Below are 19,271 nucleotides of genomic sequence, written 5' to 3' on the forward strand. Positions count from 1 at the left end.
GGACCACTACCATGGCCCATCTGCTGGAGACCTCCCAGAGCCACTCCACTCTGCATGCCACCCTCTCACCATGTCCTTCACCTGCCTGCTTCCCTTCCTGATGGTAGGGGGAGGGCGAGGTTCATGAACAGGTACAGGTACAAAAGGAAGAGATGGAGCTCCAGACTGGGATTGTGATGTTTTGAGATACACGGTGGCTTGCAGAGGTGGTAAAGTTTGTGTCAGTGAATGGAGAAATTGAGGTAGGTTTAATTAATTAGTTTTCATGTTGCTGTGGCCAGTACTATACATGTGTGTAATATTGACTGTTTTCAATAAGATGTTTCTATATTACTGGTCAATTCTATCTTACTTTCCAAGTAAACTGCACAATTTGTGCTAAATTTGTTAAACTGTCCAAATGTAAAACAGACAAAGGTGAATAAGAGAGTTATTGCAACCATAGGGGAATCCATTCACATTCTTAATCATATGTAATATTGGGAAGATTAGTTAATATATGCAATATATTAACTATATTAACTATAGGAAATAGATACTCTGTCTTCAGAGTAAGGTCTGAATAGTGTGCATTAAATTGTAAATAATGCCTAAGGCCACATAAAATAATGAGAAACAAACTACTGAACAATTCTTCCAGTTTATGTTCTATTTCTTAACTTCAAAATACTTGGTATTCCAAGCAAAAGTCTTCCTTTAGCATGTATGTAAAAGTCCTAAAACAGTATATAGAGAGGTATAGGAAGAAGGCTGCTATTTCAGGCATGGGATCTGCCTGGAGCACACCATTCCAACTTCTCTGCGCTTTTGCACAGGTCTGCAAAACTACTCTCAGAGACCACATGTATTCAAATAGTATTTAAAAGTTCTGTAGCTTATCCCACTAGCCAGCTCAGCTTCTCTGCTCCTGTGCGTCCTGGGGCAATGCACAGTCTTGATGTCATGTGGTGCCACACATAACCTGTCTCTTCTCATCGATCAGCTCCATTTAACCTCTGCCGCTGTAACAACATCAAAACCCACCTTTTCCCACTTAGTATAATAGGACACTTTAGTAGTGATACAATTTATCTCTTCTTGTTCCTGTGTTCTCCTAGGCCTCCTTGAAGTTCAGGAGCATGATTTTGCGCTCTGTTCTGCTTCTGCAGCCGAGCAGGTACTCTGGCCAGCTTGTCTGTTTCATGCCACAGGGAAGTAAAACAGAAAAACTGAAAATTGCACGTGGAGTCTATCAGTATCTGTAGTTTTGGTATCTTACTTAGGAATTTAGAACTTCTCCACACTACTAGACCACAGAAACAGTGCTTTGGTTTTGCATATTAATTTAGAGCTGCATTTGAAGGGACAGGTCCTTCTAAGAATGGGCATAATTTCAGATAGAAATTTCAGAACAAACCACCGTTTTGCCATTGCCTGCTGGCAATCCTGCCCTGATGACTCACTCTTAGGCTTCATAAAATAAATGCTCTTTTATTTATCTCTCTGCTGCTTTGTTGGGACCATTTGACTGAACCATGTCCTGCCAAGCAAACACTGGTTGCATGGCATTGTGTAACACTGCAGGCATCATCTGTTTTGCAGGATGTACCTATGGCACGGCAGTGCTAAATGACACACTATACCTCAAGCCAGTGCCTGAGATGTGCATGACAAAACTCCTGTAACAGTGGAAATAAGGGAGATACCAAAGAGGATACACAAGGGACTACCTGCATATAAAAGCAGAAATATGGCCTGTCTAGGCACTGCATTGGAAAATAATTGCAAGACTTTTATATGGCTGGATTCAAAACTGAATATTAATGTGAAGATTTCCATTTGTTTTCAATCTTCCTTATTATTTACTTGTATCACATATAAACTTTCCAAAGAAAATAAAGATTCAGACCTTTGCAGCAGGATGGTCAAACCCCAAGCCATATTAAAACAGGATTGAATAGAAAAGTTTGTGAAAAGTTGATGTTAGATCTCAGAGAAAAATAAAAGATGTGTGCTGTATGTTCAAAGCCTATGCCCTCTGCTTAGCAGTCAAAAGTAGCCACTGCCACAAGAGAGACACACAACAGAGTGAAAAAGAGAGTGGGCAGGATAAGGATTATTGACAAACATAAATTCATAAACCTGCAGCCACAAGAGGAAATAAGAAGGTGACCACATTGATTTGAGTGGGAACTCCCTGCTGGTCTTGTGAGACACATTCAGCCCTGGATGAGGGTCTTCCAAGTTCAGCTCAGGAGCTTGTCCATACTGAAAGCCAAATGTCCTCACTCATCTGAACAGAGAGCTGGTGTATGTAAGCAAGACAAGTTTGTTCCTTTTGATTGCTTCATCAGTGCCATAAGGGCTTCACGATATTCTTTGGGTACAAAAAATTGGTGGGCAAATGAGAAACCATGGAACAGAAAAAACACTTTTGTTAAATTAACTCTGCTTTACAAATACACTGATTTCTGCTAGACTCAGAACATGAAGATGATGCCACTTTGCTACTCTTAGTAGTTCTACAATTGTGTAATAGAAATGTAGTGACAAGAATGTGTAAAATAATAAATGGAAGTCCTTCAGATATCTGATATTTTAAAGCTAGAATTTATATTCCAAATTTCTTAACAGCTATACTTCTCTAGAATATCATGGAATATTTCAGAAAAAAAAAAATTATTGACTAGATTGTTGGCAGGATTATAGACTGAGCCTGTCTAAGCCTGAAAAGACAGCAATCAAAAACTGTAAAATAATGATAATTTCCTTTGAGGGCATTCCACACCTTTTAGGCAGAGGAGTATTTTAGAGTTCCCATTTTCAGTATGTGATTTATTCTGAGGAGAGGTCAGCTGCACTACCTGTGCTTTGCTGGTCAGCTGCACTACCTGTGCTTTGCTGGATCACGTACTTAGCCCTGGGCTATGTTTCTGTCAATAAGAAAACACTGTTTTGATAGTTGGATTTGTATTCTGTTTAACTCTAGCACAGCTTTGGCATACATAATTTACATTTGCAGTTAGACATAAACAAGAATAAGTGCAGGGAAGTGGAAAAAAAAAAAAAAGTTAAACCTTAACTGCTTCCAGTGAAGTTTGGGTTAGGTGTCCAACTCCTGTCAATATATATATATTATATAGAGAGCACTGAAAATCTGGCTCCTTTGGTTATTGATTTCAATGTAGCTTTCACATTTTCTGTTTAAACCGGTATTTTTACAATGTAATTTCTAAATTACTAGTGATGGGACAGCAGTGAGCGCGTACTCGGCAACATATAACTCCAAGATTACTCGTAGTCAGCAAGAATTAATCTAGTGAAACTTTGGGTCATCCTGGGATCTTTGTCGTCCGTGAACGTAACGAGTATTTTTGTTGTGCCGGACAACAGAGATGAGGTTTAACGCCTTACGGTGGCCGCACAGCGCTGGGGCTCCCCCCGAGCGCTGCAGGGGGCGGTACGTGTCTGCAACCTGCGCTGCTCCGAGGCCCGCGCTGGGCTGCGGGGCGCCGGGGGGACACCCTGCCCGGCGGCGGGGCGGCGGCGCAGCCCGGGGCAGGGGGCCGGCACCTGCCGGCGCCGGGTCGGGGCCCTCCTGCTGCCTCCCGGGGGCGCGGCGGGCCGGCCCCTGTGCCGCCCGGCACGGCCCGGCGCCTGCCACAGCCGAGAGCCGCCACCTGCGGCCCGCCCCTCGCCTCCCGGCCGCGCCCGGCCCCGCGGGGCGCCGGGGCGGAGTAGGGCCCATCCCACCCCGCCGAGCCGGCGGCGCAGCTGTGCCCGAGCCACGTTCCGTCCCGTCCCGGCAGCGGGCAGAGCACCCGCGCCCCGGCCCTGGCCGATGGATCGCGAGGCGGCGGGGGACGAGCTGTCCCGCTTGCGCGCCCTCTTCTTGGCCTGCGACGCCAGCGGCTCGGGCCGCATCGAGCGGGAGGACTTCGCGGCGCTCTGCGCCGAGCTGCGGGTGCGGCCGGCCGAGGCCGAGGCCATCTTCCAGCGCCTCGACAGCGACCGCGACGGGGCCATCACCTTCCCGGAGTTCGCCCGTGGCTTCCGCGGCGCCACCCGGCGGCGGCCCGGCGGCGGCGGCGAGTCGGGGGGCGAGGAGGAGGAGGCGGCGGCGGCATGGGCTGCCGCGGGGCTGGAGCAGCCGTGGAGGGACTTCGAGGTGCGGCTCGGGGACGAGGCGAGGTACATCCCCAGGTGAGGCTCGGGCCCGCCGGCGCCGCCGCTTGCACCCGCGCCGACCCCGGCGCGGCGGCGGTGGGAGCGGGGCCGCGGCCGCAGGGGACCGGGGCTGAGCCTGCCGGCGCCCAGCCGCCCCCGCTGCCCCCCGGAGGCGGAGCGGCGTCCTGGCTGCAGCTTGCTGCCGGCGCTCACGCAATGTCGGAGTTCAGCCGGACCCCTCGCTCGCTGAACTTAACTTGCGGGTGGATGGGGCCGTCCCCACAGCTCCTTCCCGGTTTTGGGGGTTTCCAGCTCTTCTTCCAGGGTGCAGCCGCTTGCTCGCTTCCTCAGCGCGGCCGTGCCGGGGACCCACCCACGTGGGAAAAGTCCGGCCGGTGGGACCCACGGGACGCCAAGTGTGGCCAGTTCCGTGAATGACACTTTTGCTGCCCGCCTGCAGCTCTCGTGCACCGTTGTCCTCCTTTTCCTGGCGGAGGCAGACCAAGCCACCCCTCTGCCCGCAGGTAGCCGTGTGCCGAGGCTCGGCTCCCGGCGGAGGAGCTGGCCGAGCCCGTGGGGGTCTTTGCCCTCCCAGTCAGCTGGGTGAAGAGAACTGATGGCAGCTTGGTTTGGGATGGAACCGGATTACCACGGGTCTGTCAGTACCGAGCTGGTTCCAGTTCACAGAGGCACATTTTGGTCGTTTGGAATAATCTATTCAAAGATTACTGATAGCACCAAAGGTACTCTAAATCGATATGAAAATGTTGGCCATAAAAAGTACAGAGTGATTCTGCTTCGTGTAGAAGTTGTAACTTAAGATGGAAAACAAACAATCCGAGTTTAAGGGCTTGGGAGCTAACTGAGAGGCTGTTGATAAAACCTCATACGTGAGTATATCCAGTGAGACTGTGTAAAGTTGCAGCCGATCCTGGCTATGAGGTATACAGAAGCTAATAAAGAGCACACTAGTTTTGGTGTGATTTTTGTAACAATTGAGTTGAACGTGCAATATGTTGTTTTACGAGAGCATGTATTAAATCTTTGGCAAATTGGTATCACACCAGTCTCCATATAGTGCACCTTCAATTCTTATTTACCCCAATAATCTGGTTCTAGCCACTTTGAAAAAATGAGTTCAGATTGTGAGATGAAAAGTTTCTTCAGAGAAATTTTCAGTTACTCAACCTGCTACTCATGCACAACTGGATTAAACTGTTCTTTTCTCTTTGGGCTGGAAGGATAAGAAACATTAGTTAGTCTTACTGGATTGCTCCATTTCAGGCATATCAATAACTTCATGCAGGTCTCTCTTACCTAGTTCATGATGCCTTCCTTGCTACATACTTGCTTTCTAGAGGAAGAGAACAACAAAAGTGCTGTTTGAAAACTTGCAGAAGCAATTAGTAACTTAACCTAAATCTAACAGAAACTCAACAGGAGATGGAAAAAACCTGACTCATAAAGAGTAGTGGCTTGTGAAAGCATCCTTTTGGTAATAAGCCTATCTCAGTATCTTGGTTACTATGTTGTAGCAGCAGTTTGATATAGTCCAGTTGTTTGTCTAAGAGGGTGGTAGGAAGAAATGGAAATAGCTTTCATTGGCTTGACAGTGCAGACGTGTCCTTTAGTTTTGTTAAATTCATTATGACACAATGTCATTTGATTAATTTCTTATGTATAAAAATTGCAAACAGACCTAGATTTTGATAGCTAAATACATGTGTATCAGGTGGGCAGTAACTTGATGTAAATGCTTCCTATTCATGTTCAGCTTTATAAATAGCTTTGAACATCCTTGTAGTTGGCTGTATTTATTAGGTGTGTGCCAACGTCAGCTGAAGAACAGTGTGCCCTTTGTTTTCTTGTTCTTTTTCCTGTCCTGAAGTGCTAGTAGCAGATCTGTGTTAAAGCTCAACTTTTTTCCATTTGTGGCCTGCATGTCTTTTTGTTGAAATGTATGTGTAAGTTTTCTTTCATGTGAATTGTCCCACTGAAATTATTAGGACCACTTGTGTAAGTAATGAATTTATTGTAATTGTTTGAGGAGTCTGGGCATAGGAGAGTTTTTAAGCAACAGAATGTAGCAAAGCCATGTAAAGTACAAGCTGGTACTTCAAAAAAGTTATGTGTCTTTTTATTTAAGTTGTTTTAATTTTTTTTAGTTGCTTATCAGTTAAGGTTTTTTTTTTTTTTTTTTTCCCAGGAAAGGCAGTACTTTTGAAAAACAGATTTAGTGTGGAACATACCTGCATCTTCAATACTCTAAAACAGTTGGTTTATTACTTTTTATATGTTTGCTGTAACATTGGCATCGAAAACCATGAGAAAAGTGATTACAAAGAAGAAACTCCTCAAACGTAGATAAATGGAGTTTGTTGTCCATATTTTTAATCTTGATCCCGTGTGCTTTTTATCTCAATCATTTTGGGGTCCAGTCCCTCAAAATGCTATACCTTCTGACCCCCGTCTAGCAAAACACTGGCATGTGTGCTTTGATGCTATTGTGATTTATATAGCGAGAAACAAGGCATTATCAGGTGGAAGTAGCGAGCTAAAACCAGGGCTGAAGTCAGGAGAAAACGACTCAGTAAACGCCTATGGTCTCTATCATTCCTGGGCATGATGGAGCACCCATGGAAGTCAAGGGGAAATTTTTCACTGATACCAATACACACGGTTCAGCCTCTGTGTTTCTGTGACTGAGTCTCAATAACGGGGTGTGAACACAGTAACAGATCAATGTCCTGACCCAGTCCTCAATGTAGTAGCAGACATGAGATGCCACATTGTTTACTGCCAGGTACTGCCTTGTTCCAGATACTAAAATAAGCATATGCTACAGTAAGCATGTTTTGAATTTAATTAGTTTTAAAAAACATAGTGTTACTATGGGATGGATCCTGCCTCTCTGTAGTTTGGTGTATCAGCTGTACAGTTCTGTTAGCTTACACTTTAAATCATCCGAGTCTGTACTGGAGCTGTGGCTGTATTTGTTACAGGTAAACAGGAAGAGTAACATCAGAGAGTTTTTTGCAGCCTTGCTCCTTCCCTCTCCATTTGAACAGATTTTTGGGACTGAATTCAGTTAGATCTCATGGTAAGGTGGTCACTGTGTCTTAGTCTTTACTTTGCTCAGTGGGCAATTGTGCCTGTAACACAAAACAAATGGGAACTCTTTCCAGGTTGATGACCTAATGTGTGAAGTCAGATTTTAGTGGAATTGTGTAGAGGGTTTGTTTTCTTTTGGGGGGCATGCATTTCATTTGAAAGGCAGATAACTTTCTGTGTTGTTATATTCAATCAGGTATGAGTAATTAAACACAAAAAGTTGAATACCTTTGGTTTATATCTATTGAATTGGCAACTGGAGTATACCAGTGTAAGCCATGGGAGATCTGCTTTACTGAGAACTCAGGCATGCTAGTTAGTTTGTTCTGCTAAGAAGTATTTGCAATGGTACAGGAGTAAACAAAAAAAGTTAAGAAACTTACTGATTTGGTGCTCTAGGCATTGAGAGCTCCTGTACTGCCTGCATTGGAAGGGTTTAGCCCTTGGCTGTGTTACTGGGTGTTGCATTCTTTTTTAGTATGTGGCCAAACTCAGATCTCTTGGGATTTCAGTGGTAAGATTGGAAGGTTCCCGCCACATGCATGTGGGAAAGCCTCCTAATGGCAATGCTTTTCTGTTCCTTAGCTTGAACAGGCAATGATCCAACATCCACTGACAAGAGAAAACCTGTATTTATGAATGCTACAACAGTTATCTGTGTCTGTAAATTACAAGCAAAAAACTTCGCAGAAAACAGATTTTGAAATTTTAATGTCAAAGTCCTTCAAGCAGAAAAAACAAAGACTTGGGACTGTGTGTGCTGTATCCATTCTTGTGTAGTGTGGGATCACTCGGGGGTAAACTGAGTCTCTTTGAACCCTGCCAGGCAATTTTTTGTGTGATGTTTGGCAGATTGGATAATCTGATTGGAAAATGAAGTAAATTAGATTGAGAACAAATGGGGGGATGAAACTGGAGGAGAAAGTTTGTATCCCTATTTTGAGTTAAATTCTTCTGCTTCTGAGGGTCCTCCATACTTCATTGCTTTGCTTTTTAGTTTTGGAGTCTGACTTACTTGTGTGCCTTGTACTTGGGGCCAAGCTGACTGTTCATTGGACTCCTATTTCGGTGCTGCCAGACTATGAGATTTTATGCATCATGCAATTTCAAGGTCTCATAATGTGATTATGGTAACAGTTCAGGCTCAGTCATGTCATCTGGAGCTGTATAGAAAATGTGGCTCTGGGGGACATGATAGAATGAGAAGAGTGCTGTTTTTAACATGAGCTACTTAAAGTGTGAAGACAGGTGATGCTCCTGGGGTATACGGCTGTGCTACAGCAAAGGAGAAGGGTTTTGCTGCATAAAAAAAATGTCCAAACCTGTTGTACTCTTGCTGTCATAAGCTAGGATGGATTTTTACCAAAGTCAATACAGAGCACAGCATCACGCTGTGTTAGCAGTTTGCTTACTTCCAAGAGATGACAAGCCATGATACCAGCACTGGAGAGATTTCCTTGGAAGCTGAAGCATGTTCCCTGGAGAGGGGATGAAGGCAAACGCTGAGGAAAAACAAATGCCAGGTCCCCCTTTGTCACAGTGTTGGAGAGGGGATCTCTGCTGTGAGAATTATGTCTTTTGATACATCACATGACAGGGGTTAGACAAATGTGCTCTGCTGGAGGTTATGATGGATGCCTTTCTGTGAGCTAGGAGACTTTCTGAGCTACCTTAGATTTTACTGCTCTTTCGGGTTTTTTTGCTTTAATGAGAACATCTGTGCTAGATAACTTAAGCACTGTAGCATTTATTTTCCTGGTATTTTCATGTCACATGATCATTTGTCATAAGGTATCATTTGGAGCATTCTCCTTTTCCACAGACTTCCTTTTTTCCTCCCTGTCCCACAGTCTTTTCCACCTCTGCTCCACTGGCTCCAAATCACACCTCTCTCTTTAGGAAGGGAACTGTACTTATTCGTTGGAAACATTAAGAATCCTTTCCCGGGGAATCAGCCCTTGCCTAGGCTCTCTCATCTGGGCATTGCAGATCTGTTCTTCTTTCAATGCAGCCTGTTTCTGAAGGGACAGATACAGAAAAAGGAAAGGTAGTATTAAAGAAACCCATCGTGCTTCAGGTTGAGGCACACCTTGAATTTTACACCGTATTAAGATTTAGTGTAATCTATTTTTCCTCAATGCATTTAATCTAGGAGAAAGTGTTAGACACTCAGCTGTGACCAAAGTACGTCCTTTCCACTTTGAAACAGATTTGGTCGATCTTCTCCGGTGGCTGGTATGATGGAATATCCAATGTGCCTGCTTTTCAATAAAAGTTTTTTCTCTGTCTCTTGGTGGCATACATAGGCTATTGGTCTTACACTCTGTCCATGTAAGGACAGTGATCAGATGCATAATGCTTCTCTTGCTTTGACCACCCAGCTCAGACCTTCCCATCTTGGACCACCTTATACTTTGTCCCTTCATGCCTGTACCAGAACAGAGCAGCAAGAAGTCTTGAGAGTAAAGCTCACCTACACTGGGAAGATACTATTAGAACAGTGTTGTAAAACTCAGGAACTGGGAGTATATTATCAGCATGAAAACAAATTTTAAGCATAGTGATGGTTATCTTTGCTTTTACCTGCACCTACAAAATACGTATGGTATTTTTCCAGAGCTTGAAAGACTTCTGGGTCAAGAAAACAAAGAGAAAGTGTTTGGGGACCTTAAGTCTGTAGGTAAGAACATGGATAAGAAAGAAGTGAAGACAAAGGTCACTAATTGGTAAGGGATAGTGTTGAGAAAGATATGGATGTATGCAGAAGGACCTACAAAACCTTTCTGGCTGGTGAATGCTTTGGTCTGGTTTTCTTGCCTTTCAAGACAACCCTTGTCTAGCTAAGCCTGACATCCCATGTGCAGCTCCTGCCTAAGTGAGCTTTTACTTTGTTTTGCTGCTTGGTGCTCCCCAGAGTGCTCTGCACAGGAGGCCCTGAAATAGTGCTGGTCAACTGGTTAGTCTCCACCTTCCTAAAGCAGACCCAAGTAAACATACACAAAATAGCAATGGAAGAAACACTGAATCTTCACCATGTGAATGAGGACAAGTGGTATTATAACATCACTGACACCTTTGATTTCTTCCAGTTTTCCACTGGCTTATTGCACTTTGTACATCTTTGGTGGAAAACTCTACTGAAAATACTACCCTTGGGGTCAGACTAAGGGGCCCATGTAACATAGCATTCTCTCTCTGGCAGGTACGTAGGGAACATGTAAGATACTGAGCAACTGTAGAGTTATTCTTTGATAAATTCTATCAGCTCCCTCTGAGCTGCATTCAGAGTGTGGATCATTAGGCAAATGGTCACTGTACATTCAGCAAACAAAAATAGTGCTGTGAATTGTTATGAAGCAGCATAGTTCTGTGGGTTAAATGAAATACGCCACTTGATATAATCTAAGTGTCTGTTATCTCTAATCCCAATGTTGTTTTTTTTCTTTTCTTTTTTAACACCCCCCCCCACCCCCCCTCCCCCCTCTTCTTGTATTCGACCATGGTACTTTAAATCTATCATACTACAAATTGTGTTATCATCAGGGCAGTTTTGTTTTTGTTCTGTAATTCTCTCAGGAACTCTCCGAAACTATGTGTATACAGTAACTTTGCTTAAGTTAACTTGTGAAGTGCAAATATTGACTAATTACACTTACTAATTGTACAGACAGCTTACATTATAAAACCTTGGAGATGAGGTAGGGTATAGCCAGAACAGTACTTGGCCAGGATACTATATTTGTTTGGATTCTAGTGTTTTGTCTGTACTTTGTAGAAGCAGCAGAAAGGCATGTATGGTAGATAGGGTAACCATAGTGCCAGATGGTCCCAAGGGACAGTTTCTTTCATATCCTATATAAAAAAATGCTCTTTCTATGCATTAGTTTTTGTCAATGCCTACAGTTGTGTTAGTGTGGAGCTTAAAGGGGTGCAGCTAAATCCATTTAAAAGCGATTTTAAGGAAGACCAGTTTTAAAAGGCAAACCTGAGCATTTCTGATTAATTTTGCTGAAACTGAAGCAGGAGCATTCTAGTTACCTTTTTGTCCAGAAAAAGGACAGACTATTCAGAGTTCAGGAGTAAGCTTGGTGAAATCCATTTGTGAAACCTTTCTTGATAAGTAATTTTGAGTAACTAATGAATTTGCAGAAAGAAATAGAATGGGAGACAAACAAACGAATTGGGCAATATTCACTGAAACTAATCTATCCTGCTGCAGTAGTGTCACTGATACTTACCAAAGCATGTGAAAACCGAGGAGTGATTAAAAATATGGAAAGAGACAATTCAGAACAATTCCCCTCATAATCATGAAATAGTTATGGCATGTTCATATAGAGTGTATATAGTTACATCCTTCTAAAATACTGTGTATCTATAAAATATTATCACTGTGCTTGCTGCTAATTCATCACGGATACTTGGAGTGATTAAATCAATGGCAGTCTTCCCAATTAATGAAAGTATATTGCAAAGGCATAAGTGATTAAGCCGAGTCCCATCAATTTTGTGGCATGCCTTTTATTTCTCCTCTGGTTTTTTTGTTGCTGCAGTAGTTGTTGAGTCATGTTTTTAATTAAGATTTCCCGTAAAGTTGCCATAGGAGCACTCAGGTGTCACTGAGAATTTCAGTGGCTGATTATAATCTAAAAAAACCTTCCAGGCCCTTTCCAGAATCCTGCACAACTGTGGTTGTGTGGGTATAGTTTTGCTTCTTAAGCCTAAGTACTGACTAATAAAACTGGGTCACTGAGATATTTTGAATCCATCTGGATGGTAGCTGGTCACTGGACTAAGGAGGAATAATAAGTATGAACAGGCTTTTTTGTATCACAGAGGGAGAATACACTCACAATAATTACATTGTGCTTCTGACTACTGCATCTTAAAGCAGACTTGGCTGTATGGCAGAGGTTCAGCAGAGATACTGATTTCTATTTTCCGTTCTGTTATGTATATTTGCATACGCTTAGAAAAGAAGCTGCAAGAGGGAGTGGCTGTAGCATTATTGTAAAGAGAATGAAAGTTGCAGAAATACATTACGATATTTCATTGCAAATGTCTTCTGCTCCTGGCAAAAAATACCGTAAGGAAAGGCCAGACTAATTGATTTTCTAATCCTATCAGCATAAGATACTGTATCTTCAGTTTTGCTACTTCTTTAATAATCCGTATGGTAGGAAGCCTCTGGTGTTAACATTACAAATGTGCTATTTTTGAACACAGGATTTGTAGTATAGTTTGAAGTTTGTAGTGTCATGGATATAGCTTGATTTGATTTAAAGGCGGCATCTGATTAATCCTGCACAAGATAGGGTGAGAAAGAGTGAGTACCAATATAACCCTATAACAGGGGTCCTCAAACTACAGCCCGCGGGCCAGATACGGCCCCCCAGGGTCCTCAATCCGGCCCCCGGTATTTACAGATCGCCCCTGCCCCCCCCGCCCCCCCCCCCCCCCCCCCCCGGGGGTTGAGGGGGGAAACCAAGCAGCCGCAGATGGCTGCCTGCCACTGCATCCGCACGCGGGCCCTCTGGTTAAAAAGTTTGAGGACCCCTGCCCTATAATTTTATGAAAAAGTTATGTAGGTCCTTAAAGATCCAGTGTGACTTATGTTTTGGAAGAGAATCAGGAGAACATGTGCTTATATAACGAATATTTTATGTTAGTATCAAGTAACAAGTAATTTTCCTACTGTTTGCTTGCTTTCTAGGGAACAAGGTTATTACTAAGCATCTTGTTGGTGAAATTTAAAGGAAAAATAAAGAAAGTTTCAGAACACAGATTTCGTGTTTGTATTTCATAGTTCTAAAAATCATATATGTTGAGCTAGTTTGTGCTGAATTTATCTGCCTTGGAAGATTGGTAAACTGTCCATCTCACTGTGTCTAGTGCCATTTCTATTTTACATGTGACTTATTTAAAGGACATTGTGTGCATTCACACTGTTTGAAGAGGTGACATTCTTCAGCAGCTAATTCTGGGTATGCACAGTATTTACGTCTATCTAAAATTTGAAATAATCTGGAATAGTTTATTGGCTGTTTTGGTGAGCAGTTTGCAGCTCTGAAGGACAACTGCTGAAGTGCTAGGAATTTATGAAATGCAGCATAGGTTACCAGCTATCGAAAATAAATAGAATTTCAAATGAAGAGACTACATTTTGTAATGTCTGAAGTACAGCCAGGCTCTAGCTTCAAGCCTACCCAACATTAATGGAAGTGTGGTAGGGATTCTGCAAATGGTAACACCTTGAGATACTGAATTTGTTGTTTGTCTGTCTGTGTGTCCTTGGAAGTCAGTGTTTAAGTTCTACAAATCTGCTGTATCCATCTGTTGAATCCAAACCTCAGACTTTGCGATACATGGTACTATCAAAACTGTTCCAAAAACCTGTTGTGCAGTAAACCCTTTCATGCAGAAATCTCACATTTGTGTGTTGTAATAGTACAGAGTGAAAGGAAGGCAGTTTTTAAGTGTACAATCTTATTTTTACTTTTTGTTTTTTCCTAGTTTTAAATTTCTGATGGTGCTGATAATGTCAGTGTTGTTCTAGTGCAAAATTACTGCTAAGGAAAATGTCCTTAACAGTTTTTAAAATGTGAATTATTAGTTGAGTAAACATACATTTGGGGAGTTCTTGAATGATATACTATTTATACACAGTTTGTAGCATCTGATGACCAGGTAAGGCTGTGCATTATTGTGACTATTCACAAACCTTGACATTACTCTTGACTTAAAACATGTTTTGAAAAAGAAATTGTGTGCATACACTGGAAAATATTCAGAGCACTACATTAACTTTAACTTAACTTCTGGAAACACTGAATATAGCTAAACCATTAGTCTTGTAAAGGAAGCCCTTTGCAAGACAGAAACACGTAGGTATCCAGAAATGCCCCTGGCATCGATAAATCTATATTTCTTTGTGCTGCTGTTACGTTTCTGTATATTGAAATGGATTTCAGCATTTCAGCTGGAAACAGACCTTACAGTGTCTTGAAATACTTCAGTTGATTAAAATGGGAATCTGAGCTATAGTAACAATTACGATACTATTGTAAATAAAACAAGTTATACCTTCAGTCGGGAAATCACATAGAAGGAGCAGAGTGCTGCAGTATTGATAATCATAGTTGTGGAATTGCTTCAAGTGGGAAAAAATGCACAGAGTATATACTGATTGTTGATACCGTGCCCATGGTGAAGATAATAAGTAGCACTGCCTCCACAGAAGATAGGAAAACATCAGCTAACAAACAAGGAGGGTCATTAAATCAGAGTTTAAGCTTTCCTTTAACAACAAAAAGAGGTCATGTATTCGTGATATGTTAGATATGGTTTAGACTAGAACTTGCAAAACATTTTTTTTGTTTGTATTTCTGCCATTGATACGCTGTATTTCCCTCTTACTGGCCTGTTTCTCCACCTTTCTAGACCTTCTCTTCCCTTTTCCTTTTTTTTTCTGTTTAATTTTTAAGTTCTTGAATACCTCGTGTTCTGGTATATAGTCTATGTGGCAATCAGCTTCAGTTTTCCTTGGGACTGCTAAATTCTGTTTTGGAATTTTCTCTGGTATATTGTTATGGTAATCCAGGTATTGGAACCTAGCTGTCACATAATGCAAAGGGTTGCATGGCATTACTAGTGGTATGACCAGAAATCAGTGCTTTTTATGTAGTAACCTGTGTAATAATGCTTTGATGCATATGCTGTTCTTTGTTTTAGTGTCTTGTCAAGATTCTTTGCTTTGACAATTAAAACTGTATACAGCCTATGTAAATTTCCAGATCAAATGGAAACTGGAATATACTGTGCCTCTATTGGGGCAGCTTTTAAGAAGCAGTATACATTTCAGGATTTCAGGAGGGTTTTTAATAACTAAAGGATCTACAGAAACTTTTTTCTTTCTGCTGTACAAGATACAGCTGTTATCTTTCATGTGAGAATCATATACAGGATTTACTTCTTATAACAATGAACTTTTTGGGGTATAAAGCAGGGCTGGCATTATGAAGAGTACAGTTGTCTGGACCAGAATAATTTGTCTTAAACCGAAGAGCTGTACTCTCATTTCCCCTACAGCTGTGCCCCTGCCATGCACTGATACAAGAGAGGTAAATACTACTAGAAGTCCAACAGCTGAGGGAACATTAAACCTTTTTTTCATGAAGGAGGTATGATCACCTCCCTCTGCCCCCTTTAAACAACCTTTATAACATAGGTTTTTGATATTCATACCCATTTTCATTTCTTATGAAGTTGTAAACTTTTTCACAGGTTACGATTAACATTAGAGCCACCAACAAACTTGATATGCATTATAAGTTGGTCCAGTGGCATGCTTTTCAATACACCATGAACAGAAGTACAAAAATTTACTTGAGTTAAAAAGTTTCTTCAGCAGCAGCTAAAGTAGAGAAGCAGGAGGGGTAAACATAATTTAGAATTGTTCCAAGTGAGTGCATTAAAATGGTATCTCTCTTTTCAGACAAGAGCAGGTCAGTGTTCTGTATCAGAACATACACATAGTGGAACCAAGATTGATCCAGCCATATGAACATGTCATTAAGAACTTCATTCGAGAGATCAAACTTCAAAGCACAGAGATGGAAACTTTGGCCAGTGCGGTAAAAAGGTATAGAGTCATGTTTCTGTTTCAATTATGCAGTTACTTTTTCTCTGTCACACTTTGTTGGGTTAAACTACTGGGAGTTAATGCCAAAATATGTCATGTGGAGTATTTCCATAAACTGAGTTCAGCATGCACATGTCAGCATGCACACACATGTGCATAAGCACATACAGCAGCTTTTAAATGATTCCCTGATCATATTTTGGGTAAGTCCTGGACCAAGTTTTTGCAGGCTGTATTGTTATGTTTAGTGTCTTAAAACATTTTGACTCCTCTTCCTTTGCTGTAGCTTTGAGTTTTAGCATTATACTTTCATTTTAGAAACCATATGTTTCCTTCTTCAGCTTCAAGGGATGTATTTACCTATTGTAACTACTTGTCATTTGCAATCTCACATCATCACTGTGAAAACCAAACAGATAAGCTCAGGACAGAGATCTTGTATGTGTGGGTAATTCTAGTTGCTGTAGTTATTCTTTTGAAGTCTCTTCATGGGATAACCAGAGGGGCCTTTTATCTCTGTAACTTAATTTTAAAAATGGAGACATGATGTATTTCATACTAATCATTGGCTGTCAGCTGCTATTTAAAATGTAATTTCCCTGTATCTTCAAATTAGTTTGATTTTGGTTCCCAACCATACCAGTTGGGATCTGGTCTGGGCGATGTTAAACTGTGTCCTTGTCTGTCTGTCTAATTTGTTTCAGCTGAGGTAGGCAGATGTGTTTTAGATGTTTCTGTCAAGTCAGAGGGCAGCTCCTGAGAGAATATTTACTTTTAAATTGTAGAGCTCAGGATACAGCAGCAGTTCAGCTCAGTGAGCTGGAGGAAGAGATGGAACAACGGATACAGGCTGCAGAGCATAAAGTTAAAAAGGAAGTGAGTATTTTATATTTACAGAATTTAATAATTACCAAACTCTCAGCAGTCTTAAGCAGGATTGATGGACAGGTGTGTTTTTGATCCTGATGGGCTGAATCAAAGCTGATGAAGGCAGGGCCTGGATGAAAACAACCTATCCATGAGACTTAAAATGTATTAATGCTTTCTCGAAGAGAAATGGCTGCTCAGATTTAATAAACTAAAAAAAAAAAAGAAAAAAGAAAAAAAAGGTTTGGGTTTGTTTTTTTTTTGAGAGAGAATATGCTGGCCTAGATGGATTTATTTCTGAGACCAGTATTGGAAATGCATGTGGAGAAGATGACCTTTCACCATAAACAAACGAACAAATCGTTCGTTTAGTAGATGAATTTCTGTAGAAATTAATGCTTAGATAATTTCTTCCTAATTTGTATATCTGCCTGGATTGGTGATCTTTCTTTCTCCCATGCTGATCCTGCAACTATAATTTAAAGAGTTATAGACATAAGAGAGTGTAATTGTGATGACAGTGTGTGATGGCCTGGACCTCCCAAAGTTGATGGTAAATTCTGTTTCAATGTGCTCAAATTTTAGACATTCAACTGGCTTGTAGTCTCGACAGGAAGGTATAAGAATTTCTTCCCTTTACCCAATCAAAGGTTTATTAGAACCACATGTGGCTATGTAATTCTCAGCAGAAAGCAGTACAGTAAAATCACCCTGTGTTTGCTTCGTGTTGAACTGTTACTAAATAAATGCACATAAGAAAAACCTAACTTTATAGCATGCATAAGAATAACAGTTTGTGAAAGTGTTCTAATGTGGACATGAGGAATGCACCGATTAAAACATATACTATGGGAATAATTATTGCTTTGTAGGACACCCAGTATACTAAATGTCTGTATATTTGGTGTGGGTTCTTTCACCAAAGCATCTGCAGCTTCAGAAGCAACAAAGTGCAGTCTGTGAACTTGCTGATTTTAAGTAGTTCACAGTAATTGATCTGTGAAGGTAAACAGTATTCTGTTAGATTTTGTTCAAACAGCATCTTTTTCTAGACAAGAGAAACACTCCTACAAAACCAAAACCTCAATTTTTTTTCCTAGAAACAAAACATAATGACATAAAAATGTTAAAGATATCACCCCAGCAAAAAAAGCGTATTATAATATCTTTCAGTAATGATAATGGAACTCTCAGTAGAGATAAACTTCTGATTTCCAAAGAGGTTAAGTGTTTATGTTTAGAAAACAAATACATTTGTTCTGGAAAACTTCTGTTCTGAAAAAAGCCCTGAAGACTCTTTTTCACTACTCTAAAAAGATGACTCAGGTGTGTGTATTTGCCCAGTGGGAGAACATCCACAGGTAGGGGCTAGCATTATGTAAAACACATCTGCTATGTATGAGCCTCACCTAGTCTGTGTTTCTCATTCTATAAATTCCTCAATTGTCACCGAGGGTGGATTGCCATTTCACTGTTCACACCTAGCTTTAGATATGAAAAGTGGGCTGTAACTTGTTTCTTACAGTGCTCTTTTCATGTTCAGTCCTAAATGTTCCCTGTAGCTCATAGCTCCACATACTCCACCTCCTAAAACGCCCTGAGAGTAAATGTAAGATATTTACTTTGTGGGATTGTACTAAGCCATTAACCTTACTGCCTGTACTCAAAGGTATTGTTTGTCAGAGTGATCTCACTCATACCACCTTGACACCTGTCTCTGCATGATAGTATCTGCAGGTTGAGCCTATCCTGTATTTTGTTTCTTCAAGGGAAACAAATAGTTACCAAAGAATACTTAGGAGTCCTAGATAGGTGCCAACAGTAAGACTATCCAGCTTAAACTGATTACTTTATCTTTTTAACACACGGATGTCAGCATCACCTACAGGAAAGCACTGAATTCTGATCAAAGTCCACCTCTGTCTTTTGTGTGAAAACTCAACCTGTCTTATTGGCACCATGTATTATTGATGCATTCTGGTTTCTTGTGTTGTGAAACTGCACTGAAGTCTCTGGGGAGTGACTGGAGTGAGTTAAACACATACTTGTGAATTAAACACACCGTTCTCATTGTGCTTGATGTAACTTCCTTTCAAAATCTCTCTGTTTTGATTAAAATAAAACTCAGAACAGGGTACTTGGTTTGATATTCAGACAAGTAAGGTATGAAGCTAAAGATGCTGTCATCAGTTTTACTGAACATGGGCCTGTAACATTCCAACACTTGAAACTGGGGAAAAAAAAAAAAAAAAAAGCAAACCAGAAGTAAGTAACTGATGGGGGCACAGTAATGCTGTTATTAGAACAGTGTATGCTGAGTCATAGAAGGCTAGTTTGAAAAAAAGGGTATAATACTCTGATTTGTGTGTGGGTATGTATGTATACACACCTAAATTTAGACACAAATAAAACTTGGACACTTCTTTTTCAGTTCTTTTTTAGGACATTGAGAGTGTTGAGCACAGGAGACTATGATATGAGTAACAAACACTGAACTGAGCCATAT

At 41.3% G+C, this 19,271-nt stretch overlaps 1 protein-coding gene across 1 annotated transcript in view; it reads left to right on the forward strand.

Annotated features, from left to right (window-relative positions):
• Positions 1 to 3,631: 3,631 nt before the first annotated feature.
• RASEF (RAS and EF-hand domain containing) overlaps positions 3,632 to 19,271 on the forward strand; it is a 37,220-nt gene continuing 21,580 nt past the window's right edge. The window contains exons 1-3 of the mRNA XM_055791563.1: positions 3,632 to 4,182; positions 15,752 to 15,898; positions 16,684 to 16,774. Of these exons, the coding sequence (XP_055647538.1) occupies positions 3,821 to 4,182; positions 15,752 to 15,898; positions 16,684 to 16,774 (600 nt within the window). The 5' untranslated portion in view covers positions 3,632 to 3,820. The remainder of the gene's footprint in view (positions 4,183 to 15,751; positions 15,899 to 16,683; positions 16,775 to 19,271) is intronic.

Source organism: Falco peregrinus, chromosome Z (genome assembly GCF_023634155.1).
Source record: "Falco peregrinus isolate bFalPer1 chromosome Z, bFalPer1.pri, whole genome shotgun sequence".
Lineage (NCBI taxonomy): Eukaryota > Metazoa > Chordata > Aves > Falconiformes > Falconidae > Falco > Falco peregrinus.